Raw genomic sequence first — 27,967 nt, 5'->3', positions numbered from 1 at the left:
ACAACCTTTTTGCCCCCTGATTGACACATTGGAGGATCTTTTTATTTGGGTATCAAATAGGGCAAAAATTTAAATTTTCAGTAAGGATATCCTTGTTCTGTTGTATGGATTTCAGATTTCAGGCTTAGTTTAAGGCAAATCACTACAACAGAATTCACCTGCACAGATCCATACATTCAAATGATGACATAATAAAAAAAATAACCAGTACTAGCATTAGAAAACATTTAATTACAATATAACATGGCCATGCGTTATCTGTAAATCTGACCAGCAGCTAAAGTGGATGTGTTCATGCATGCCAAAAAATTCTCTAGATGGGACAACACTGCGATGGTTTTCTCAGGTACAAATAAGAGTAACATTTAGGAACCCTGATACACAGCAAAAATGCATATACACTTGTTTTTTTTATATTGCCTAAAATGTTATAAGAAAATGACCTGTGTTTCAGTTGTAATGCAGTCACTTAGGAGAAGGTAACAAGATTCGCATACAACAATGAATGGTGAATGTAGATAATAACTTAATTATTAAGCCAGCTAAAATATGCAGTCAAGGAAATGTACCCTGAGATTTATGTATGTGCCTACACGTCAGCTTTCCTGTGATGTATATTGCTCTATAGTCTGCTAGGCATTTATGTTATTTAGCACAGTATCATGGAGAAGATGCAAATACTAATAATGATTGATAAGCACCAGGGTTGCTTGACGGTTAATGATAAGGGAAGAAAAATATAGGGTATATTAATCTTCTATTTACAGGAGATTCAACGCTGCAGAAGTATAAAGCATTCTAACAGAGCAGGAGTAGAATTAACAGAAATAGTGAACATAGAGGAGAAAAAATCTAAATGTCAGCTCCTTCCTGGTGTTGGTCCCTGGATTGCAGGAGAGTTGGGCACTGTCATCCTCATGCCTTTAACCCCTCTGTTAAGATGGTATGGTTGTAGGGAAAGATAGTTGATGGAAGAAAGGCTCTTGGACCAACCATCGGCCACATATCAACTCTGATTGATATGTATAAGTCTTTGGCTAGATGAAAAGTCCTGCGTGTATCTGTTTAGGACAATGAACAGGAAATGGGTTTAGCAATTTTATCATATCAGACTCTTGATGTCCATATGATCTAAAGCAAGGAGTGAAAATATCTTGATCCATATGATATGTAGCGTTTTATTCTTGTTCTGTAGATAAACAGCAGTGGAACGTAAGGCTGGGTTCACACACAGTTTTTTGCAAGCAGAAAATCTGGCTCAAAATTCCGTTTGGAATTTTGAGGCAGACTTTGCTCTCCCGTCACGCCGATTTTTGCAGCGTTTTTCACCCGCGGCCATTGAGCGCCACGGGCAAGAAAACGCAGCGAAATACACTTTCTCTGCCTCCCATTGATGTCAATGGGAGGTGAGAGACGTAAACGCCCGAAGATAGGGCGTGTCGCTTCTTTTTCCCGTCAGACGGTTTTTCCACTCGCGGGAAAAGAACGCCTTCGCCTCCCGTTTTCCGACGTGGTTCGCACGTCAAAAAAACGTGTAAACAAACTCTGTGTGAACTTACCCTAAGGTTAATCTCTTGTTTTGTTGGACAAATTTGTGCTTTCTCGGTATCTGATATGAAGATGCAAAATTCTGCATTGTTTTTTATGAAAAATTAGTTGACATTCTTGTCGCATTTTGGACGTATAATTTATAATATCTTTGTAGGGAAGTTTATGCAAACCAAGTAAAGTGGTATAGTGCTTTGCAGTCCTGTGGCAGGTATAAGGCTGACTTTGTTTGTTTTTCTTGATGAGACGCATGCTTTTACTAGCAGCCTGAGCTCTGGAGTGGAATAGTTACGTGAGGTGTTCTGAAAGTCTATGGAATGGATGTTCTGATGCAAGAATTGGATGTTGGTTATTGATGATGAGACGCATTGCTTCTCAGATTTCTAACAACCAGGAATAATATTCTGTTTGCAGACTGTGCAACTTTTAGATTAGATCTTTCATTGATAATGCAGCGTAGTTTCTCCTTATATTTTAAACTGAGATGTATTGCTGTGCAAGGACTATGGAGAACAGAAAGTAATATATTCTAGAGTTGGTAATACAGGTAAGGAGTGATTTCTTCTTCATGTGTAGTTGGGAATCCGCTTTGCTGGGATGTAATCAGCATATTTGGGAGGTTCCAGCCCTTCCATCTCACCTATATAAAAGGGTTCAAGGGCTCTTATGGTTCTGTCTCCATGAAGCCGTCTTTATCAAGTCCTGGTGTTGGGTCCACCACAGTGTACACGCCTGGGCTGCCATGGTTGTTGAACTTCATAACTGCCCAGTGGTGAGGATGATACTGAAAAAAGTGTAAAGAGGTTATTTGCGTAGAAAAACCACCCACCCACGTGAATGAGAGAGAAGCTTTTTTTTCTGTGTGTTAAAGTGGTCATTTATAGACCAGTCTGCAATATAGAAAAAGTCATGTTTACCATAAACACTAATTTAACTTTTTAAAAAATATATATTTTAGGTTTCATCCTATTGACATTAACAGGATAAAAGTCAGGGGCAAGGAAGATACCGTTCACTGCTGCCGGTAAGAGTACATTCCCTCTACATCTTAGAGACTGTATGCCCAGGCCATAAATCTATTTAAGGGAAATACACTGAATTTCTTAAAATCTATCCAGTGTATAGCATTGCATATGATCAAGCTGATCTCAATATCCCAGGAGGCTGTGGGTGCAAAATGCCCTTTCCAATTAAAAAACTGAATGAAAAATACATGCCCCCTACGTAATTTGAAATACATTTATTTTACCAAAATAAAATGTCAACCTCCATAGTAATTGTGTACAAATTAGAGCTTTATCATGAGTATTGAGTTAAGACTGTAGGACCAACTCCCCATTGCATCAACTATAGTCCTCTCCTAACCCTGAATAGCAGACGCTGTTCCCCACAGGGTCACCTATAGGCAGGTGCCTCTTGTACCTAATGGGAAATGTATCCCTGCTCATAAATCTGCTTTCCTCACTTTAAAAGAAATAATATTGTTGATGGACAGAACACTGAAAAGTCACTCATTTGCAAGATCTCCCTTTTCTTGAGGCCAGGTGTTGAGCTAGCTCTGGCAGAGGAGCCTTCGTATTATTAAGGCAGCATGCTGATCCGAAAACTTTTGCTTAATATTGGAGCCAACATTATTGGACCCATTAAGCTGACCATACATGGGTTAGTTTGCCCCTGATCTGACCAGATCTTACTGCACATGTGTTTTCTTGTGTAATGTCTAGCATTTAATCAGTAACTACCTACAAAAATGACAAATACATTTTTATCATTCAGAATTATTTCGTCATTTGAGTAACATACACAGCCAATGATTAGATTGGAGGTCTCAGACTCCTTGTAGGCATAGTAGCTAAGGGCCTGTTCACATCACCGTTCGCTTTCCGTTCCGGGCTTCCGTCGTCTGCGCTATTGATTCCGTCTGAAAAACGGAAACCTGTCGGAACAGTCACAAATGGAAACCATTAGCAGTGTTTCCATCACCATTTATATCAATGGTGATGGAAACGGAAGCGGTGGTTTCCGTTTGACTTTCCGTTGCGGGGTTCCACGACGGACACCTCCGACGGAACCCCGGAACGGATAGCGATCGGTGATTTGAACAGGCCCTAAGGCTTCGTTCACATCTGCATTGGGGTCCCGTTTTGACGTGAGCTTTCCGTCAGAACGGGACCCTGAACAGTCACAAACGGAAACCATTAGCAGTGTTTCCGTCACCATTTATATCAATGGTGATGGAAACGGAAGCGGTGGTTTCCGTTTGACTTTCCGTTGCGGGGTTCCACGACGGACACCTCCGACGGAACCCCGGAACGGATAGCGAACGGTGATTTGAACAGGCCCTAAGGCTTCGTTCACATCTGCATTGGGGTCCCGTTTTGACGTGAGCTTTCCGTCAGAACGGGACCCTGAACAGACACAAACGGAAACCAGAGGTTTCCGTTTCCATCACGATTGATTTCACTGGTGACGGATCCGGTGCTCATGGTTTCCGTTTGTCTCTGTTGTGCACCGGACCCGTCGTTTTGCCGGGAGCAATAGCGTACTGTATCAGAGCTCTGCCCTAACGGAGCTGAACTAGAAAGCAGCCGTGCAGCGAGCACTAAGAAAAATAAATAGCAGGTAAACATCACCTATAGGTACTTACATATTATGTTTGAGCACAAGACTGGACATTCGCTGTAAGATCACTTCATCATTCACTTGATTTACCTTTGTGATATTGTGTATATTTAGAACTTTTCATCGAGAATGATTCTGTCATTTTTAACAGTAGTTTTCTAATTAAGACTGCCCCTTGTCCATGTACCCAAGGGGGTCATTTAAGAGCAGCTCCTGTTCTGGCAGACTCTAGCCATTCATGTAGTGCTACATGTTATACTACATTTCAACTCAGCTGATCGCTGCGGTGGCTCCAATATGAAAGGGTTGTCTCTGATTAGAATATTGGAGAATATTATATGACAAATCTATTATATTTTTTTTTTTGTGCTACTGCAGCCACCATTACACTTTATTGTGAATATGCATTATGAATGCTGTTGAGGTTTGGCAAGTAAATACAACCCTTACCTCTATACAGCAATGTCTCCCTTGTTTTCCTTTATGGTGGTTTATATAGATGACAGCCAGGATTATGACTGTGATTAGCAGCACTGCCAGTATAATACCCACAATTGTGCCGAAATGCACATGAGACGCACTCTTCTTTGGAATCTCCTCAATTGGCTCTGAAAGATATATATATATATATATATATATATATATATATATATATATATATATACACATATTACATATTAAAGCTATTTATTTAGCAATATCAACTATGGTTAGGCATCCACCATACATGTCTGTCTACTCACCATTCCCCTCATGTGTCATTTTTGTGTCATCTACATAAAAAAGAGAGCAGCACATTAACGATTAGGGTAACAAAATATAATATTCACAGCCTTCTAAACCAGCCCAACCTATATCAGCTTAGTTAAATACTAAGGCCACCTGCATACGGCCGTAGCCATAATCTCGGTCCATGGATACAGCCGGCGGCGGACAGCCACCCGCATTTGCAGGCTGTACTCCCATTATAAAGTATAGGAGCACGGTCCGTAAAATCAAAAAATAGGAAATGTCCTATTTTTTGCGGATGCTTTCTACAGCCCGGACACCTTCCCTTAAATATACGGGAAGGTGTCCGTGGGCAATAGAAATTAATGGCTACATACTTTGATCCGCAATAACGGTCTGTAATTGCAGATCAAAATTACAGCCGTGTGCATGGGGCCTAACATCGAATATAAGGTATGAAAAATGGTTGTACATACACTGTTCAGCCATAACAATACAACCACTGACAGGTGAAATGAATAACATTGATTATCATGTTACAATGGCACCTTTTAACAGTGTTGGGATATATTAGGCATCAAGTGAACAGTCCATTCTTGAAAGTTGATGTGTTGGAAGTCAGAAAAATGGGCAAAATGGGCAATCTGAGCGACTTTGTCAAGGGCAAATTTGTGATATCTAGACGGCAGATCTTTTGGGGTGTTCCCAGGATGCATTGTTTAGTACCTACCAAAAATGGTCCAAGGAAGGACAATGGGTGCCGAACACAGTAGAAAATGTAGCACATATTTGTGGCTGCGTTGTCGCAGGCTGGTCAGAGTGCCCCTGCTGACTCCTGTCCACTGTCGAGAGTGCCTACAATGGGCACGTCCGCATCAGAACGAGACCATGGATCAATGAAAGAAGGTGGCCTAGTCCGATGAATCGCGTTTTCTTTTACAACCTGTGGACAGCCACTTGCAATGTGTGTCCCTTACCTGTGGAGAAGATGGCACTAGGACGCACTAAAAGAAGAAGGTAAGTCGGCAGAGGCAGTGTGATGCTTTGGGCAATGTTTTGAAGGGAAACATGGCATTCATGTGGATGTTACTTTGACACGTTGCACCTTCCTAAACATTGTTGCAGACTGAGTGCACACCTTCTTGGCAGCATTCTCATTTTTCTTTAGAAATTTTAAATGAAGATTTTCACTTTTTCAATGTATAGGGGGAATTCTGCAGTTAATCCACTGCACAATACATGTCAAAATCCTCATGCAACACATGCGGATATTGCTATGGAATTGGCGCGGATTCACCACAGATTTCTTCTGCCATGTCTGGATGTTGCCCTACGCTCTCTGGATTAAATGCTAATTCATACATTACCTTCTGTAGTAAGATCTATAGATATTGTTGGGGTGGATAATTCTTCTTTGGATGAGGTGCTTTGGATTGTGGTGTCAGCTGGTGTATAAAAATCGATGTACTCCTCACACGATGTGCTCTGAGCCTTTTGGGTAGGGGGAAAAAATGTTACTTTATTCAGATATCGTTCTAGAATACAACGTTTCAATGTCCTGCAATACTCTAGAATACGCACCTCTTTCTCACATCCGTATGTTATCCAATCCTGTCGATAACGGTCAATGCCACTGGAACATCTGCATGGCATCACACATGAAATAATAGTTGTAAATTAACAGCAGTATAGGTTGTCCCTGTATATATACGCATGTACACTGGATGGCCACTTTATTAGAGACACCTGCCCTTCCACGATTGCAGTTTCCCTATATAGAAATTAGCCACTTGACCACGGATGCAGCATAAAATCAAGTGAACAAGTTCTCCGTGGATCAGTTTCAGTGTGAATCCACATTAGAATGTGAAAATCGAGCGATCGGAGTGGCTACCAAGGACACATAAGTGCTAGACTAGCCCAGGCCAGTATTTAAAAAACGACCAACCTTGTGTGGTTGCCTCGTGGAAAGGTGTGGAGAGTATACTTGAGAATGGTGTGATCAAGGAAAACAAATCCAGCAAAAGGGCATCCTGTGGACATCAACAACTCTTCGACAATAGAGGTCAGAGTGGGATGTCAAGAATAGTTCTCACTAACTGGCGGGGCACAGTCAAGTAAATTGCACCTGCATACAACGCTGGTGCTCAAACTAATGTGTCTGAATGCACAACTCGACTTTCGAAGCACGGATGGTATATAACAGCAGACGACCAGTTCAAGTGCCATGGTTGTCTTAGAGAGACAGAAAGGCAAAGAAAGCAAAAATTGGATCACTGAGCAATGGAAAATCATCACCTGATCAGATTAATGTTGCACCATGCTGATGGAAGGGTCAGAATTTAGTGCAAGCAGCATGAATCGATGAACCCGACCTGTCAGGTGTTAACAGCTCAGACTGGTTACTTTACAATTACTTTCAGACGTAATTGCTCGTACTTGCGTTTTGCGAGGCATCAATTACGGACGTAATTTGGAGCTGTTCTTCATTGGAATCAATGAAAAACGGCTCCAATTACGTCCCAAGAAGGGTCCTGCACTTCTTTGACGAGGCTGTTATTTTAACGCGTCGTCTTTTGACAGTGACGCGTAAAATGACAGGTCGTCGGCACAGTACATCGGCAAACCCATTGAAATGAATGGGCAGATGTTTGCCGACGTATTGGAGCCGTGTTTTCAGGCGTAATTTGAGGCTTAAAACGCCTCCATTACGCCTGAAAATAGGTTGTGTGAGCCCATCCTAATGGTGTGGGGAATGTTTTCTTGGTATACCCTGGGTCCTCTGATACCTGTGGATTGACGTCTGAACTGTAGGGCTCACCCAATCATTGTGGCCGACCAAGTCCATCCCTTCATGGCGGCTGTTTACCCTACGGCAAAAGGACACTTAAACGGCAACTGCGAGGAGCTATCCTGTCCACATGGGCCAATATTCCTGCAGAACGATTTCAACACCTAGTGGAATCTATGCCACGATGAATTGCTGCGGTTCTGAAGCGTAAGTGTGGCCTAACGTGTTACTAGATGGGTTTCTCTAATAAAGTGGCCATTCAGTGTAGTGTTTGTCCTGTTATGTCACCTCTATTAAGGAGATCAATCTCCTGAATGGATCTTTTGGGAGAGTTTAAAATGTCGGTGTTGTTAGGGTATTTAATAGATCTAATCACGGAGTCTGCTCTGGTGACAGCAAGCAAAACTTAAACAACCCAAAACCTTTTCCTTCAGAATCATTTTATTATTATATAATTCTATAGGCTCACCTTTGTAGTACATGACACCAGCTACAATTGAAGCTGGAGGCAAAGGTCAGGCACTGGTCACAAGTTGTGTGCTGCAGGCATGCTGTATTCAAGAAGAGTATATGGCTGTTTAGTGTCATTACAGTACATGATGTAAACGACATAAAGTACATTGTCCAAAGTCACCGCTTTGTTTCCTATATAGTCATGAATTTGAAACAATGTTTGCCATTGAAGTTTTTATGCTAAAGGAAGGAAATTTACAGAAACAAGGGAAATGGCAGCAATATACATGATAAAACATACCAGCAGTACTTAATAGTTTTGTAATTCTTTTTTAAGACTCTCCATGTAAGGAAATGTTGTGAGTCCCGTGTAAGGGAATAATTCCACGATGATGTATGGGTACATGAACTGTATACAGGTTTGATCCACTATTCTATTGCATCCTGAAGCTGGGTACTGCTCTCACTCCTAATGTAGCCTACTAAACTAGATCTATCAAGCAAAGCGAGCAGCCATAATAAATGTGCAAGACCTGCAGAAGACCCCTTGTATTATTTGCTATGTGTAACTAACTGGCGTCCCATTCCTGAAGTTGTACTTCACTTTGTAAAATAGACAGCAACAATAAAACCAGAAAAGTTACCCCCTTATATGTTTGCATACATTTAGGGCTGGATCTGAGCCCTCGGCAGTTACTAATCCCTGCAAATTATACTATAGTTTATAGTAGCTATGTACATCATAATCCTGGGCAGTTCCACAACAGTAAAATACAAGCACAAGTAATGGCTGCTGGGTAGTGAAATGTCTTCTGGAGTTGTATTTCCTGCATATAATACAATAGTGGCTGAAATACTTTTAGGTGGTTTTCCACTACCTGACAACGGATGACCTTACCGAGTCATATTTGCCTTGTGTAAAACAATAGCTTGAAATAAGGATCTATATTAAAGGGGTTTTCCCACTACCGGACATCGGATAGGTCATCAGTACTTGATTGGTGGGTTTCAACACCCGGACCCTGCAGCGAACAGCTGCTCCGGCTGCCTCCGGGCATCGGACGTCCATGCGGGAAGCAGTTGGCTCCAGTCACAGAATAGCGGCCGAGCTGCAGTACTGTAGCTCTGCTTCTGCAGTTCTGCCTCACGGCCGCTATGCAATGTACAGAGCCAACTGTTTCCGTCTCCATACACTTCATAGTGTGCAATGATATCCGGTGCCCGGAGGCAGCCGGAGCAGCTGTTCGGTGCAGGGTCCGGGTGTCGAACACGCACCGATCATATACTGATGACCTATCCAGTGAATAGGTCATAAATTGTCCGGTAGTGAAAAACACCTTTTAATATAGATCCTTATTTCAAGCTCTATTGTCTTAAACAAGGCAAATATGGCTCCGTAGTTGGAAATTCATCTGTCGACAAAATGCCGGTGAAGCAAATTTTCATAGATTTACTCATCTAGAGTTGGATTAGGGAGATTGTATCTGCTCTCATAAATTGTTTTAGATTACTTGGTAGAGGGGTAAATTCCACAACGGTTTGACTCCTAATCCTCTCGAGGTCCACCTGTACCCGATGATACTCGTAGATAGAGCGCCTCGAGGATTCTGTATGGTAGGAGAAAACCAGAAATAAATGCCTGTTTTCATTTCCTTCGTCATTATTAGAGAAATTAATTTATTATATTTATTACAAATGATATTACTTTTAGATCACTTAACTAGGTTAGAACTTTACTTATTCCTTGTAAGGGTATTTTTACATTAAACAGGTAGATTTGGAGGTTCAGAAGTGTTGAGTTTGGTGACCATGGTGCTGTGGGGCTATGCTGCTATAAAGAAGACAACATTGAATTTAGCTCTGACCATACTAGATCCTTGTAATGGTCATAGCTGAGCCTGTATAAACTACTGAGCCTTAGTCAAAATAGCACGATCTCTAATCAACAATGAAATATTTAAGCTTTAGTATATCAGCTATAAATCTATATTTTACCTCCTACTTGTAATATTTATATTTTGCAACTAACCTGAAACGTCTAAGAAAGGGTCAAGAACTACAAAAGCATCGGAGAGGCCGGATTTCACTGGGTGCTGCTCAGAACTAATGTTTTGTACTGGTAGAGGAATCTGCAAAACAGAATCATGAATCAATACATGAAGATAGCTCTTCTCAGTGTTGTTTAGGACCATGAACATATGTAACACCACTGTCCTGTGCTCGCCGGCGTACTACCTCTCCCAGCAGGTACAGCTGCCTGGTTACCTTGGTACACGCAGTATGGCTCCTGGATCTGCACACTGTCGTGGACACGTACACTTCCTTCTGCTGCTGATGTTGCTGGATCTGCCCATAGGGTTGGCGTGCGCTCAATTCCTGCATCTTATAGAGCCCCCAAATCCTTCCCTACCCTATTCCTGTCAATCACCAGGCATATAAGTCTGCTTCACTAGACACAACCTGCGTAAGCAACTTTTTTTTTTTTACCTAGTTGGATCCTGCAAATGTTCCTATTTGCATCTGATTCCAGTTAGCAACTGCTATCTGTTATCAGCCTGTATCCAGCTATCCACTACCAACCTGTATCCACCTCTCTGTTATCATCCTGTATCCAGCTACCTCCTATAAGCCTGTATCCAGCTTTCTCTTATCCGCTTGTATCGAGCTACCCGCTACAGCATGTGTCCTGTTATCCGCTGCCAGTCGGCATCCCACTGCCTGTGACGAGCCTGAAGTTTTCTGCCTATTACGAACTGTCTTCTGATCCGCATCCATCTGCCAGTGCCTGTACCACACCATAGTATACTCATCCGCTGGGTGAGCTGCGACTCTCTCAGGTGGAGTAGCACAGTGGGCCCACAACCCGTTAGTCGTAACAACATATACGTAAAAATGTTGTTAACCCTTGAGAATTTCTTGAATATCTGTATACATTTTACCTAAAATATGCTCAATATGTCAGGAGTGTGAACCAATGGGAAGACAACCATTAGGCTGAGTTCACACACCGCAGGGAATTTCGGGGGCGAAAAAGCGTACCAAACTGTGGTGCAGTTTTTCACCCTGAACGTGAGCTATGAAAAACTGCCGGCCTGCTAGCATGCCTGGCTCCTGGGATGATGTTTCATCCCAGGAGACCGCTGCAGCCCATGATTGGCTGCAGCGGCGGTCAAATGGGATGAAGCATCATCCCAGGAGACGGGCCCTCTGACATCATCCACGCTGGCCTCCTGGGATGATGTTTCATCCTATGTGACTGCCGCTACAGCCTGTGATTGGCTGCAGTGGTCACATGGAATGAAACGTCATCCCAGGAGGCCACGCTGGAGGAAGGAACACAGACTTCTGGGTAAGTATGAGATTAATTTTTTTCTGAGTTGCGTTTTTTGCGGCAGAATCGCTGCGAACCCGCCGCAAAAAAAGCAATAACTGCTATTTGTTGCGGGATTTACCTCCCATTGAATTCAATAGGGAAAAGCCGCAACAAATAAGCAGCGTTTACGCAAATACAATTGACATGCTGCGGAATAAAATTCTGCACAGCAATTCAATTTCTGAGCGTTTTTTCCGCTCCGTATTTATGCAGCACGTGGATGAGATTTATTTTATCTCATCCGCTTTGGTGCTACTGTATGTGCTGCGGATTTTCCGCAACTAAGTCCATTGCGGAAAATCCGCAGTCTTTACGCAACGTGTGAACTGACCCTTAGTTACTTTGGGTTGCCCTTCCCAATTTATCCAAAATCTAGTCTTCACTCCTCAGATTTGTGAACTCAATGAAAGAAGATTTCTGAGGACCTTCAGAATGTCGGCCAGAGACATCCAACACAACACTCTGCAAGCGCTAAGATATACGCAAACATTAAGTTTATAGATTCATTTAAATTCCATTACTGCTATATTTATAATACATATTTGGTTGAACTTGATGGACATGTGTCTTTTTTCAGCCGTACTAACTATGTAACTATGTAACTATGTAATATTTAGAAATGTAAAAGTGCTTTGTATTGGGAAAACCAACAAATTCCGCAATTCTACATAAGAACTTTATCGCAGTCCTGTAACATGGTGCTTGGAGTGATATGACTTGCTTTGCTGCCACAGGGTCAATACAGCTTACAAAAATAGATGTTACTATGAATTCTGGATTGTAACAGCAAATACTATAGGAGAATTTCAGGATCTCGCAACTCTTGCAGTCCTTAGAAATACATTGGTTTACATGTACGTGCAACTATTAACCTATTCATGCAACTATCCCAGCAAATATGTCAATAAGAAGCACTTGGGAGAGAAAAAAGTAATGTGCCACGTGCACTTGAAAATCTTTTGCACACATTGAAGCTGTTTTGTGAAAATGACTAAATGTAGCCCCAGCCGGCGCCTGACATGCTACAATTATGTATAAGATATGTCATTTATTTTAATTCTCCCAAGAGAATATATTGTAATATAACCTTTATTGTCATAAGATGTTGTCAGATTATCTTAAACTTCATGTTTGTATATTATTCATAGAAATGAGGGCTTGCAATTTATGGGATCATGAATAAAAAAGACAAAAAAAAAAGCATGGTAGGATCCAGCTGCATGCTAGTAAACCGTAGGAAATGGAAATGTCACCTTTTGTAAGGCAGAATAGTTCACCGTTGATTAATATGTTATTTTATGTTTAGTAATAAAAGGCAATATGTTCTCTTTAGAAATGGCACAGCTACTTGTTGCCGTCTACGTTAAAATTCTTACCTCTGTTCTAAACACTTCTGTATGTCAGAGTGATAAATCTCACTTGGGAACTGACTGACACTTAGTTCATTTCTCGTGTTCAACGTCTCCTGGTACGAGGGGGCCGGGACAAAGCATGGCGCCAGCGAGCCATGGCCAAATGAGTAATGTACAGCGCACTCACCACCCCTCATATTTCATGGCCCCAAGTGGGGGTAAAGGAATTCACAACATTGTGACACTTTACTAAAACATAACTGCATATATTTGGTGTGTAATGCATGGACACATTTGATCTAAGCTATTATTACAGCCAGGTCAAATTACATTTTTTCCAAAATTTTTGATCAAGAATATACAATCTTCATTAGTCACCCAAGCACAAACACGTTTCTTTAATAATAGCAGCAAATATATACCTCTTTGTATCCAAACACAATCCGTCCATCATTATATAAGGCAGCAAGAAAGGTAAAGTTTCCAGCATTTTCTTTCTCATGGAGACAGACTTTGTTCCACTGAACCACAACACATGTACCTATCGAAGAGGCAAATGTAAGTTATGGTGGTAAAGCATATGTATGTATGTGTATATATATATATATATATATATATATATATATACACATACACAGTGTTTCTCTTAATATGGCACTTACCATTGTCCTTGTACCGGATTGTAGATTCCTTAGAGTAACTTGGGTTGAAATTTGCCATGAGAGGCGCTACATACTGTGTTGCGGTTAGCATGCTATGAAGAACATCTCCCATAAAGATAAAACCTGAGGGTAATCCAAATAGTATTTATAGCCCATAATAAATAACTAGTACATAACTAAATGAGAAAACGACAATAGTTAATTTCTCTCACCTCCAGTAGCGATTGTGATGTGCCTCAATGGATGTCCATAGAAAGGAAAGTCAAAGGAAAGAACAACTCTCTGCAAACAAGCGGAAAATAGGTAGATGATATATAGACCATAAAATGAAAAAATGAGTGGTATTGTAAATCAGGTTACAGTAAACTAGACAAAAACATAAAAAATATTTAAGGTATTGATAATATACAACATTATATTGCCTAAAGGTAGTCATAGTCTCTAATGGTGAAATAGATGTCTCCTGTTATCATCCAGATATTAGAAAGGAGCTGGTTATGTTCAACAGGTTTGCATATTTTGAAATAGTTATTAACTCCTTCCTGTAATTGTACGTCGCGGTTCACAGTTAGTAAACACGAGCCGCTGTACTATTCTAAGACGCTGTGATGGCGACGGCTCAGGTGCTGACCCGGCGCCACCACGTGCGGGAGTTGGCTATACTATACAGCTGACGCCGCTCTAATGGCCGGGATTAGAGATCACTTCAATCTCAGCTATTTGACCCCTTAGACGTCGCGGTCATTGTTAAGTTCGGCATCTAAGTGGTTAGACAGATGGAGGGGGCTCCCTCTCTCAGCCCATAAGCGCCACGCGGGTTGCTATGGCAGCTGGTGGCCCAACAATCGCCCCTAGGTCTACCATGCACTTTATACACTGACACATATAAAGCATTGCAATGCAGAAGTATTGCAATGTATTATGTGAGAGATCAGAAGGTTAGTTGCTTAATAGTGGGGCTTAAAAATAATTACAAAAAAGTTTGTTTTCCTCCCCATAGAAAGCTTTTTATTTTTGTAAAAAAAATGTTAAAATAAAAATATTATACATATTTGGCAATCCGCATTACTATAAAATCACAATATTTTTAAAGAAGACTAATATAAAACCAAAATTTATGTTTTATGGATATCCCGCCTCCCATAAAACAGAATAAAAAGTGATAAAAAAACTAGTAGCTCTCATAGAGCTCTTTAAAGGGAACCTGTCACCAGCATTTCACCTATTGAACTTTACTTATGCCTGACTGGCCGCTGCTATAAAAAGTTCATTGCCGTTATCTCCTCTCCTAAACTCCTCCGACTGTAAATAACGGTCTGCAAACATTTTGCGCCTTTTATCGTAATAATCCGGTGCCCCTTTGTGCGCACACACCAGAAGAGGACATCAATGCGCAAGTGCGGGATTTTGTGTGCTGGGGGAAGGCGAGGAGCTGTCAATCAAAAGTAAGGAGGCGGGGTAAACTCGGAAAGACTTGAGGAATGAAGATATGACTCTTTTCTGCTCATTAGCATACGGTGTGGGAACGCTAAAAAACGGAATACTAAAGCTACAGAGCCGACTAAAAAGACAATTATAGGTTATATAGAAATTATTTGTCACCCACTACCACCAGGTATTGCTGGTTTAATAGGTAAAATGCTGGTGACAGGTTCCCTTTAACGAAAAAAATTTAACTGTTAGGGATCTTTTAATGCAGCGAAATAAAACACTTTTTTTTTTTCTAGGAAAAGCCTTTTTGGTGGAGCAAAAGTAGAAAAACCTAAACTAAAACATTTTGTATTGCTGTAATGGTAGTGAACCACAAAATAAAGTATCATTAATACCGCATGGAGAAATCTGTAAAGAAAAAACCCGAAAGACAATGGCGGAATTCCTGTTATTTTCCTACTTCCCCAAAAAAAGTTTATAAATTATATGTACCCCAAAATGTTGTCCTTCAAAAAACAAGCTCTTATAGGACTACTTTGACAGAAAAATAAAAAATATTTTAAAAGTATGGTTTTCAGAATGCTGAGATGAGGAAAAAAATAAAATTCATTGCTGTATTCTCTAGTATAGAAAATGGGTTACGGCCGTGTTCCCACGGGTCGGATACGCTGCGTAAAAATTCTGCACCGCAGGTCAATTTAACAACATTTAGACTGCTTTTTTTTCCGCTACTGCAAATGCTGCGGAATTTCCGCACACAATTCCATTTCGGAAATTTCGCAGCATTTACGCTATGTGGGAACCCGGCCTAATAGGTGTTCCTGTGCCTGTTGAACTGAGTTTGACGGTAACCTACTTTTTTTCCCCAACAAAATATTGGTTCAGCAGCATTAAAATTATTTTTGAACCTTGACCCAGAAGAGCCACTCTTAGTCATGAAAAGAGATTGATGAATGGCTACCTTGTTCTTTTGATGTTAGTTCTCCAGGTACAGGGACCGCTAAGGTAACCTGCTCTACAACAGCACAGAAAGAGTGGTAAGGCTCCATTCACATGACCGTCGTGTGAACAGAGCCTGTACTATGGTGCACGGTCTACTGCTCCATAATACGGAGCTGTAGGCATGGTGTATGGTGCCTCCATCGTATTATGGAGATACTCTCTCCTAGAAGCAATGTTATGGGGAGAATACAACATCCAATGCCATCTTAGTATGAAATCAGAGGCATAGGGAGGCAACGTAGTGACTCATGTATTTTTATTGGTGCCATATTCTACAACTTGGAGGTTATATGGAGCCGTAATATGCCTGTCTGCATGAGTCATTCTGCTTTTATTTTGCAATATCCCAGGGAAACAGAGGTTCTTTTGCAGCACATACATAGAAAAAATCAGACCCTTCGTGTTAGGACGGTAATATGTGTAAATCTGATTGTCTGCATTTTTTTCAGTTAGCAGCAACGGTTTCTGTCCAACCTGGGTGGTGTGAGTTCAGGTGTACTGTTTGTCCAGGCTAAGGCACGGCACAGGGGAGGTCTCACCGAGGCTTGCCTGTGTGCTCTGGACAGGATGTTAAGCACCGTGGCCTTTTTGCTGTCCTCTTGCAGTAAATCCACCAACAGGTTCTGACCTTGCAAATCTGAGGGTCCCAGCATTCTTGATGAATAGTATTTGTGACTGTCCTCCTGCAGAGAGAAGAAAAGTAACTATTTCCGTCTTTCTGTTCACACTGGCGTCGTGGCTTCTGTTTTTAATAGATCCATGACAGATCTGTTTTGTCATGGATCCTAATGGATCATTCATTACAATCCCATTGGCATACAATGCGATCTTTCAGGTTTACATTCTTCTCTGTCTGGGTAGAATAGTCGGTAGACCACTCTGCCCATCAGGGGCAACCGACTGAATGGAACCCAAACCACAGTGCGGACAAACCCTTATTTAAATTAAAACCATCTCCTTAAAGGCAATGTACACTTTTGAAAAGGTGTTTTTTGTTTTTTTCTTAATAAAAATGTTTATCAGTGTGATTGGTGCAACTTTGTAATTACATTTTATTAAAAATAATTTTACATTTTTTTGATACAGCTGCTTTGTATTATGTATACAGAGCAGCTGTATCTTGCGCTGGGACTTGAATCCATCAGGTCAGTGAAAGCGGGGTCTCTGACACACAGGATCCACCTGTTATCAATCACATCTAAGTTATGAACTTAGATGTGCTTTATAACAGCTCGATCCTGTGTGTCAGAGACACGCAGGACCCGCTGTCACTGAACCCGGCAGTGCCGCTGACCTGACGGATACAGGTTTCAGTGCAAGATACAGCTGTATACAGGATACAAAGCAGCTGTATCTCAAAAAGTAAAAAATTATTTTAAATAAAATTTAATTACAGTGTTGCACCAAACACACTGATAAACATTTTTATTACATTTTTTAACGGTGTACATATCCTTTAATGTAACATTTTCCAATCTCAAGAAAATAATCAGAGGAGGTCCAGCAATTATTTCATTAGTAATCAGAGATCAATTGCAGATTAATGTTCTGTTCTTGCTGCTCTTTACCTGCTACATATGACAACACAGTTTTTTTGTCCGAAATCCCAGCCCCACTGACCCTCCAAGTTTAGTAGTCACTACTAGACAAACTTCATCCAACTGTCTCGGAGGGGGACCATAACTTTTATAACATGTAATCTCTGATGAGCCAAAGTACAAATTTAAGAATCGGTTTTTAAATCCTGATTTAAAGTGTGTTGAATACAATCAGGTTTGCCTGTAATCCACTGTTATCGCTGAGGGAAGATTCAGCCGGCCATACACTGCCCCTGCAGTGGCCGCTACAGAGAAAATGTAGTATTAAATGTCAATCATTCAGATACCGGCTGACCATGTAATACATGGACGGGCTTTGTTGTCCAGAATTAGTGTCCCTCTTGAATTGCATTATGAGCAGTGCTCTAGAATACTGTGATCGGCTGGATTGCTTCCACTGCAAACAGGAGCAGGGAATCCAAGGGGAAATCAAATTTCCTGTGATTGCCATTGAAGCCTGCCAGCAAACTATAGACCCCTGAATGGAAGGCTATATAGACTATCGGAACACAGAACGAGGGAAGTTGCTAGGAATTTAAATTCCCGGTGGGGTTTTGCTACTTGATGTTCTGATTACTCCAAGTAATGAGTGTACATCAGGAAATTATTAGGAAGTTCCCATATTTTAGGTAGGCTACCTTGAAACCGGTAGAAAGCTTTTCCTGTTCACTTGCATGGGGTTTACACATTGGGCCCCATTGGTCACACATTGGGCCACATTCATCAATGCAATATCGCCATTGGAAAACTGAGCTTTTTATAGGGCTTTGATATTTTTTTCAACTGCAGCCATTCCTACCCATCTTGCTTATGCGTTTTTTTTCCCCCATTGAAGCCTCCAAAAACGTTGTACATTCAGAACCTCAGTTACGGTTTTCCATAAAAGCTGTATTGGGCACATTTCTTAGTTTGCTTGTGACACTGTTGCCAATTGCCGCAAAACCACAACAAAAAGTACTTTTGTTTTTTGCAGCATGGTGGCGGTGCGGTCTTGAGGTGTGGGCCAGGCTTTATGTTCTCGCTGCCGGGAGGAAGCGGATAATGTATATGAGGGTTAGTGTTCAATTCAACTTCCTTAACTTGAAACTTGCCACATCTCTAAAGAAGTCTTTCCTGTTATGTCACTAATAAGCTGATATTTTACAATATAGTCTAACTTACTAAATTATCTTGCAATCAACATTTCTAAACTAACAACTCGTTTGCATAGAATTTTTGTATTAAACCTTTAACAGTCACCAGGATGTTTTGTTTTATGAAGTCTAAAAAACTCCATTGGTTTTTCAAGGGCTTGCAGTTATAATCGCTATATCGCATTGGTAATATATCCAATGGCGCATGCCACCATTTTTTTTCTATCGGATTCCATATGGAGGTACAATAGGGCCTCACAGACTTCTATGGTTTTCGATTTATGGCTCTACACAAGTAAGAGGTTGAATGTCTCCTTATTACTGTGGTTTGCATGAGCCCTTAGGGTTGAAATATTCAAGAAAAACAGGTTATACAGTTGAGCCATTGGTTAAAACCACAACTGTCAAGTACTCACTAGAATTTGTGTCTCGTTATCTGGTAGAGTGTCAATAGACAGGCTGTCACCTCCATGGCCTTGGATGACACGTGTGGCGATCTTGTTCTGCCCATTGCTAATATCACGCTGAAGCCTCACTAAGTGATTGTCCCTTCGTTTGGTCTTCAAAAGGCTGGGACCTGGAAGATATTGATGTTAATATTGTTTTAGAACGCTTCTAATTACACAAAACTCCCATACACCACCCTGTGGAAAAAATATAGACAGTATTTTATAATCTGCACTACGCCCTATCTGTCACAGTTTTTTCAAGGTTAGCCACAAATTTCACCCATTCCTATTCAAAAGTTAAAATCCATTGCAAAATCTGCACTGGAAAGTCACGGGATGTATTTTATACAATCTAAAGCTCTTACATTTAGACAGAATCTTAGTTTTTCATAGAGGACAATTTACAGAACAGACTTTTTTTTTAGATTGTGAGAGATAAAGTGCCCAGAGGAAATCCACACAAACAAGAGCAATTGCATTATATACAGGGGCGTAGCTAGAGGCTCATGGGCCCCGATGCAAAAATTCTTACTGGGCCCCCCCCCCCCCGCAAACTTCTCATGGCCGACGGTCCACTTTCAGCTGCATCGCTGGGTCTCCTAAGTGACCCAACAATGCAGCACTAGCAGCCGGGGCGTCACTAAGGCTGGGTTCACACACACTATTTACGGATGTAATTAGGGCGTTTTAGCATTGAATTACGTCCGAAAATGCGGCTCAAAAGCGTCGGCAAACATCTGCCCATTCATTTGAATGGGTCTTACGATGTTCTGTGCCGACGGTCATTTTTTTTTACGCGTCGCTGTCAAAAGGCGGCGCGTAAAAAAGTGCCTGTCACTTCTTCAGATGTAAATGGAGCCGTTTTCCATGGACTCCATGGAAAACCAGATTCAGTTACTTCCGTAATGGACGCAGCAAAAGACGCCTCCACATGCCATTACGGCTGAAATTACGGTGCTGTTTTCTCCTGAAAACAGCACAGTAATTTCAGCCGTAACGGACGCTGCCGTGTGAACATACCCTCAGGGCTTAAAATGTCCGGGAAATAGCCCCAATACATATGTGTCCGCCCCAAAAAAAAGTGTGTATATGAGACAGCATAGCATATCTATAGCACTACGACCCTATAAACTATGGATAGGATTAGATACAGTGGCTGAGCAGACAGTATCACACATGATAGGATTAGATACAGTGGCTCAGAAGGCAGTATCACACATGATAGGATTAGATACACAGCTCAGCAGACAGTATCACACATGATAGGATTAGATACAGTGGCCCAGCAGACAGTATCACACATGATAGGATTAGATACAGTGGCTCAGCAGACAGTACCACACATGATAGGATTAGATACAGTGGCTCAGCAGACAGTACCACACATGATAGGATTAGATACAGTGGCTCAGCAGACAGTATCACACATGATAGGATTAGATACAGTGGCTCAGCAGACAGTACCACACATGATAGGATTAGATACAGTGGCTCAGCAGACAGTATCACACATGATAGGATTAGATACAGTGGCTCAGCAGACAGTATCACACATGATCGGATTAGATATAGGGCCCAGCAGACAGTATCATACATGATTGGATTAGATACACAGCTCAGCAGACTGTATCACACATGATAGGATTAGATACAGGGCCCAGCTCGCTGACATTGCGGCTCCAGCGCTGGACCCAGGATAGGTAAGAATAATAATTTTGCTTCTTTATGTGTTACTGATTATTTTTGTGTTTGTGTTTTTTTTACAGGTTCGGTTGTTGGACTTCGGATTTGAGGACTTCAATGACGGCGTTTTTTTTATTCTCAATAAAATGGTTAATGAGGGTTGTGTTTTTTTATTTCAATAAAATATTTTTTCTATGTGCTTGTATCTTTTTAAACTTTATTATCACCGCCTTAGTAATGGCCGCTGGCTGATTGACAACCTCCATTACTAAGGCGAGGCTTAATGTCAGCCGGTGCAGAGGCTACACTAACCCCCATTATTACCCCGGTACCCACCGCCACCAGGGGTACTGGGAAGAGCCGGGTACAAACCAGTACCCGACCATCTGTAGTGACGGGCAGGCACCGGGGTGGCCGCAGGCTGGTAGTATTAGGCTGGGGAAGGCCAAAAACAGTGGCCCTCCCACCCTTGTAATGCTGCCTGCTGCTGCTGTGTTGTATCTGGCTGGTTATGAAAATTGGGGGGGACCCGACATCATTCTTTCCAATTATTTTTTATTTTTTTAAATGACGTGGGGTCCCCCCCATTTTCATAACCAGCCAGATACAATAAAGCAGGAACAGCCTAGCATTACCAGGATGGGAAGGGCCACTGTTTTCGACCTTTCCCCTCCTGATAATACCAGCCTGCGGCCACCCCAGTGGCCAACCATCACTACAGATGGTCAAGTACTGGATGGTACCCGGCTCTTCCCAGCACCCCTGGTGGTGGTGGGTAACGGGGTAATAATGGGGGTTAGTGTTAGCCTCTGTACCTGCTAACACTAAGCCCCGCCTTAGCAATGGATGCTGTCAATCAGCCGGCGGCCATTACTAAGGCGGTAGTAATATAGTTTAAAAAAAAAAAACACAAAGACATAGAAAAAATATTTTATTGAAATAAAAAAAAAACCCGACACAGCCCTCATTAACCATTTTATTAATAAAAAAAAAAGCCGTCATCGAAGTAGTCCTGGAATCCGCCGTAGTCCAACGACCGAACCTGTAAGAAAACACACAAAAAATGATTAGTAACACATGTGTTAGGGTATGTGCACACACACTAATTACGTCCGTAATTGACGGACGTATTTCGGCCGCAAGTCCCGGACCGAACACAGTGCAGGGAGCCGGGCTCCTAGCATCATACTTCTGTACGATGCTAGGAGTCCCTGCCTCGCTGCAAGACAACTGTCTCGTACTGAAAACATGATTACAGTACGGGACAGTTGTCCTGCAGCGAGGCAGGGACTCCTAGCATCGTACATAAGTATGATGCTAGGAGCCCGGCTCCCTGCACTGTGTTCGGTCCGGGACTTGCGGCCGAAATACGTCCGTCAATTACGGACGTAATTAGTGTGTGTGCACATACCCTAAGGCTTAGATACAGGGCCCATGTGTGATACTGTCTGTGGGACCCTGTAACTAAGCCTACCACAAGGTAGGCTTAGATACAGGGTCCAGCAGACAGTAATCTTATACAGTATAAGATTAGTGTGTGCTGGGGCCCTGTATCTAAACCTACAGTGTGGTAGGCTTAGATACAGGGCCCAGCAGACAGGATCACGCATGGGCCATGTATCTAAGCCTACCATGTGATTGGCTTAGATACAGGGCCCAGCAGACAGGATCACACAATCTGTGATCCTGTCTCATGGGCCCCCTAAGCCTGATACATCGTAGGCTTAGGGGTTGTGCAGTCCCTAAACATTGATGGCCTATCCACAGGATAGGCCATCAATAGCTGATGTGTCGCCCGGGACCCGCAAATCAGCTGTTTTGAAGGGGCCGCAGCACTCGTACGAGAGCTGCTTCCCCTTCATTTCACTACTCGCTCACACTGTGAATCGCCGACACCGATTCACAGTGTGACCGGAATGAAGTGACAGGAATGAAGGGGAGCAGCTCTCGTACGAGTGCTGCGGCCCCTTCAAAACAGCTGATTGGCGGGTCCCGGGAGTCAGACCCCGCCAGTCAGGGCTAACCTTACCTTCCTCTTCGGCCGCGGCGGGAGTTCTGTAGTCTCGATGCTGTGCGCGGCGGCATAGCACTGTGACGTCATGCGCTGCGCACAGCGCTTGACGTCAGGACCTCCGCTGCGATCCGGAACCAGGAAGGTAAGTAAAGTATGTTACTATAGTAACAGGGGCCCGCGGCCCGAGTTACTAAAGTAACTTTTTATTGATGTGGTGCGGGGGGCCGTGGGCCCCCCTGGCTTCGGGGCCCGGTCGCAATTGCGACCGCTGCGACCCCTATAGCTACGCCAGTGATTATATACAAATGACATGGAACCAAACCCAGGGCTAACTGCTCTGCCACTCTCCTGCCCAGTTTACATTTATTATTATTTTTTTTAGAAATCCACATTATAGATCTATATGCAGTCGCTTTTCTATGGGATCAGACCAGATGGGCTACCCTTCACTCCCCACTTGTATCAATGAGCCATGGGCGACAATGACACTGCGCCGGTTCACTGGTTATTCTTCTTTTAATCACTTTTGGTAGGATCTCACCACTGCATACCGGGAACACCCCACAAGACCTGTCATTTTCGAGATGCTCTGACCCAGTCGTCTAGCTGTCACGTTTACCTATTTTTTTTCTTCTTCCGGCACATCAAATTCTAAAACTGACTTTTCACGTCGTGGTCACAATGCGTTTTTTTCTTGCGAATGATGGAATAACCATGCCGTTTTGCCGCAATTTCACAACAATCGATGCAAAAAGGAGTAGTCTTGTGAAACCCAGCCTACCCCTTGAAAGGTGCCATTACAATGAGATAATCAATATTAATTACTTACCCGGTCAGTGGTTTCAATGTTATGGCTGAAGTGTGTGTGTGTATATATATATATATATATATATGTATATATATATATATATATATATATATATATATATAAATTTAAAAAAATGACATCCTATGGTGTTCTATATACGTTTCATATATTTACCCTCATTGAATAGTACATTTTATGGATAAATTGCTTTTAATTTGTAAATCATTGAATAAGAGTTTGTCTTCTGGGTTCTTTCCTATAAAATCTCAAATACCCAGCAACGTGCTCATCAACTTATGACATAGATTTGATTTATAAAAATATCACATCCCACAGGCCTGCGGTCTCCTCTGAGCAACGTAGTGTAATTAGGTGTGCAGAGATACCATCAATCATCTGTCGCTAATTATTGTTGCTATAAATATTGCACTGGATGAAAATAGTTGTACTAGCAGATGTCCCAGACGTCTTGATGGCTTCTGCCTCTAGTTTAATGAGTATAGACCTTGTATAGGAATCTTTATGCCTTTTCGCTTGCATCACTTCGCACATGGAAGATATAATATTCCTATATCGTTTTGTTTCTGTATAAATGCACATGAACTCTACTTGCTTTATGTGGTGACTTGTTAAAGGGGTCATTTTTAGATTCCCTATTACAAAATTCTGACGTAATAGAGGGGGGCCTCTGTTCAGGATCTTCATCTCTTTGCCAGAGTGGCGAATGGTTACAAATAAAACCTGCTTTAGTTAATGCTTAATTTTCCCTGTCGTGGCGCTGCAGGCGAATTGAACACTTATTGCCCGATTTCCCCACATATTAAAGCAGGGGACATTTTAGGATAAGATTATTTTTAAGTGACCCGTCTAACAATTAGGGATTGTCCCTTATTCAGGACTCCTCTATATACAAAGAATGTCTCTTGTTCTGGAGGACTCAGCACGCCATGCAAACATTGGACAGGCCATTGAGTTCAGTAGAAGCTGTGTAGTACTCTATTTCTCCTCTGGTGGCGCTGCAGGGAAATTGAACGCTTTCTGCTGAGTTTTCTTACTGATCACAGCTAATTATTTTCCATATAGTGGTTGGGTTCAATTCTCCTTTCGCAGACCGAAGACTTATATCGGTAGGTTCATTTTGTTGTGGTTTTTTTTTTCACAAAAAAATTGCATTATGGCTAATAGTTTTCATTTTGAAAATAATTTGAGAATTTTAGCGGGCATGTTCTAAAACTTGGCACCAAATTTACATATCTCATATGAATGAATTTTAACCCCTAAAATAAAACTGTGTTAAATATTAATCAATATGTAAATCAATACATTAGTAGATAAAAATCTTCTAAAAAGTTGTTAAAAATGTGTCCATTTGTAAGTTATATCTGTTTCTGAAAAGCTGGCTAAAAACCAATATGGCTGCCTTTTAAAGTTTTTGCATGCATTGTCATCCAGTTTTCTTAGATTCCTGAACATCAAAACGAACTTGTTCTCAGTGATACCGCCCATGTTTTGCTATATTACTGCACACTTGGGCACATTTGCCACTCAGGTGCCTGGGAAGACAACCACTGGGGAAGCTGTAATGGGGATCATATTTGTTGTCCCCGGTTTATCCCGTCAATAGATATAACTAATACGCTGCTGAATATAATTTATAAGGGTATTATTGCAGAAGAAAGGTTGTTAGTTGTGAAGGTTGCACCGAGTCATTATCTGCAAACAAAATATGCATTGCAAGATAATCAAATAAAGTTGCTTAAAATAAAAGACTGAGATCAATGTGATCGCTTCATGTTTATGCATGACGGCCTAAAGTATTAGCCTGGGGCTCCAAAATAACTTGTCCCAAAACGAAGCAACAGTACGTGTTCCCGTTAGTATTTACGCACAAGGGATGGAGTATGGTTTGTTGCCAGTTCTAGCTTTTAATGGGGGATGTTCTGGCAAGTAGCAGTGTTAAATTTAACCACTTTGCTGCCAAAAACCTGCATGTCCTTATATGTCCTAGGAATAAATGAATAGTTCTAGAGAGAACTTTGCTGCAGACTGTTTCAGAAAAACACAGAACATTGGGGAATTATTTATTAATGCAGTTTTCTGGCATAATTGGCAAAAATGGGGTTCGCACAGAACCATTTTTTATTAGGTCACCCTCATTCTCAGACATGGGTATTTACACTTAAAGGGAACATGTTATGTTGAAAATGCAGTTCAGTCTGTAGGCAGCATTTTATAGAGCAGGGGGGGGGGGCTGAGAAGATTGATATATACCGTAGTTTTGTCGGAAAAGATTCAGTAGAACTAGAAATGTATTGATCTGAATCCTTTCTCATTCTGGACTTAGGAGTCCCGTGGGCGGTCCTACTCAATGATTGACAGTTATCTCTGTAAGCACACTAACACAGCAAAGGATGTCAATCAGTGAGTAGGACCGCCCACTGGTCTCCTAAGAATAGAAAGAGCAAGGGTTTTGATCAATGAATTATAAGGTCTACTGAATTATTTTCCTACAAAACTATACACTAATCTGCTCAGCTCCTCCTGCGCTATAACATGCTGCCTGCAAATAGGACAGCACCTTAAACGTGACAAGATCCCTTTAAGACCATGAACATTCGCCATGCTGGGGAATACAGCACACGTTACATTAGATCTTCAGTATTTCGTACTGCTGTTGTACATGGGCTTCCCTTTTGCAGTACAAAAATCTGAATATCGCACTTCTTGGTAACGCCTCATTTGAATGACAATATCCAAGTCTTGTTAGAATTCTCAAAAAGTTGCAAAGGAGCATAACCACGTAACACAGCGCTGCGTGGAGCACCATATGGCGGCACACGGAGTGCCTTCAGCTTCTTAGTATGGAGCCGCAGGGACTACTTGTGTTTCCCTACAGCCTCCTGCACATGCTAGTTTTTCACTAATACCTTGATAAATCTGACCCAATATCCCGGTACATATATTCCTTTAATATTTGTAGATGTAATATGTCTCCCCAGTACTTGGCTAATCCCAAGAGCCAGGTAAGCAAAAAATTTCTGCCAACATTTTGAGATTAAAACTGCCCATATAGTACATGGGGAGAACACGTTGTGCGATCCTATGTGTATGACTGAAGATCTCTTGAGACCAAGTAATCTTACTTGAGTATTATTTTGTTCACCCATAAACAGTCAGTCCAAAATGCCCCATACATTACATGGCAGCCAATGTAATATTACTTGTGATGATCACATATTCTGACTTTGTCTATTAGATAGACAAGAGTACAATAAAGACTGACACTTACACTGGCAGAGGGGTGTATGGGAAGGGGTGTAAATGCTTAAGAAGTATTAAGAGACTTTGGGTACTGTAATGGCTGCCATTAGTGGTTGTCACCGAGCATTTGTTGCCAGTGTAGTAGAACAGGGTTACTCATAACTGGCAGAATGGAAAAACAAAAGAGGACAAATCAGTGGAAATGCCCTTTAATATAAAACAAATATAATTTGTAACAAGTATGTTATCTGCTGTCAGATGTCTTGTTTTTATTTACCTTCTTTATCTTATTTCTCTAGAGAGTTAGTATTCATCTGTGTGTTATTCAACTCGGTAAAAATTCCTGAACTTTTGTATTTTTGACTTTTCTTTTTCATTGATGTTTTTGTTACTGTATAACATCTATACCACAGTGCTACAAATAGAATAAGACCATTTGTTTTAGACTAGGACATAAAGCATTGGCATCTCCCTAGTTGGAGAGATGAGACAGTGAGTTAAATATGGAAGAAGTACATGTTCAGACAGACGTAAAGTGGATAGCTCTTTAGTGCACCCGTGTTCTTTCCATGTACACGCTACCTGCGGAGGAATTGGATACCATGGAAGGTAAACTGGGCGGGTGTACCATCCAAAAAAGAAGACGCATGAATCCTTGCTGCATGGTTGACAACGACAAGATAACATTTTAACTCAACTAGAGATTAAAAGCTAGTGTAGTTATGGAGACTTACCCGAGACAGGTGAATACTCCCAGGTCTTGACAACTCCCTCAGTGGTAACCAGCAAAGCAAGGAAGAAGACAGGTATCCAAAGCATCCTCGTACACCAGAGGTGGCACACTGCCCAACTCCTCAGTGCCTGACTACCCGTACCTCTGAGCAGCCTTCTCTTGTCAACATACCCGTTACAAAGGTAGATACTCCACTGTAGTATATGATCCCCTCCCTGAGCATCTGAAGGAGATGGAGACAGCTAAGTGTGGGATGTTCTGTTTGTTAAAAGCAACTGGAGCCTAACTACATGGACAGAAAGTGGATGTGTTACTTCACCCCATC

The 27,967-nt window shown here is 41.7% G+C and overlaps 2 protein-coding genes across 7 annotated transcripts in view; one reads left to right on the top strand and one right to left on the bottom strand.

Annotated features, from left to right (window-relative positions):
• LOC142666682 (uncharacterized) overlaps positions 1 to 27,967 on the top strand; it is a 54,499-nt gene that overhangs the window by 10,301 nt on the left and 16,231 nt on the right. For 3 of the 5 annotated variants that reach the window (XM_075846838.1, XM_075846835.1, XM_075846834.1), the window contains exon 2: positions 2,507 to 2,572. The gene's annotated coding sequence lies outside the window, so the exon portion shown is untranslated. Of the gene's footprint in view, positions 1 to 2,506; positions 2,573 to 18,534; positions 18,615 to 27,967 lie in introns of all 5 variants that reach the window. The other 2 variants (XM_075846837.1, XM_075846833.1) reach the window with 1 other exon arrangement.
• On the bottom strand, positions 212 to 27,922 carry PLXDC1 (plexin domain containing 1). Of its 2 annotated transcripts, XM_075846831.1 has the most exons (15): positions 27,644 to 27,922; positions 19,111 to 19,271; positions 16,503 to 16,646; positions 13,743 to 13,812; positions 13,531 to 13,653; positions 13,291 to 13,409; positions 10,173 to 10,272; positions 9,655 to 9,750; positions 8,160 to 8,241; positions 6,481 to 6,541; positions 6,267 to 6,390; positions 4,914 to 4,943; positions 4,621 to 4,778; positions 2,189 to 2,332; positions 212 to 1,061 (listed from the first exon to the last, which is right to left on the bottom strand). In XM_075846831.1, exons 1-14 carry the CDS (start codon positions 27,726 to 27,728, stop codon positions 2,213 to 2,215), a joined length of 1,473 nt encoding a protein of 490 aa, XP_075702946.1. In that variant the 5' UTR covers positions 27,729 to 27,922; the 3' UTR covers positions 212 to 1,061; positions 2,189 to 2,212. The 2 variants fall into 2 exon arrangements, with proteins under 2 accessions (XP_075702946.1, XP_075702945.1); XM_075846830.1 differs by having other exon boundaries at positions 212 to 2,332.

Source organism: Rhinoderma darwinii, chromosome 13 (assembly GCF_050947455.1).
Source record: "Rhinoderma darwinii isolate aRhiDar2 chromosome 13, aRhiDar2.hap1, whole genome shotgun sequence".
NCBI lineage: Eukaryota > Metazoa > Chordata > Amphibia > Anura > Rhinodermatidae > Rhinoderma > Rhinoderma darwinii.
This window is presented reverse-complemented; position numbering and strand designations above follow the sequence as displayed.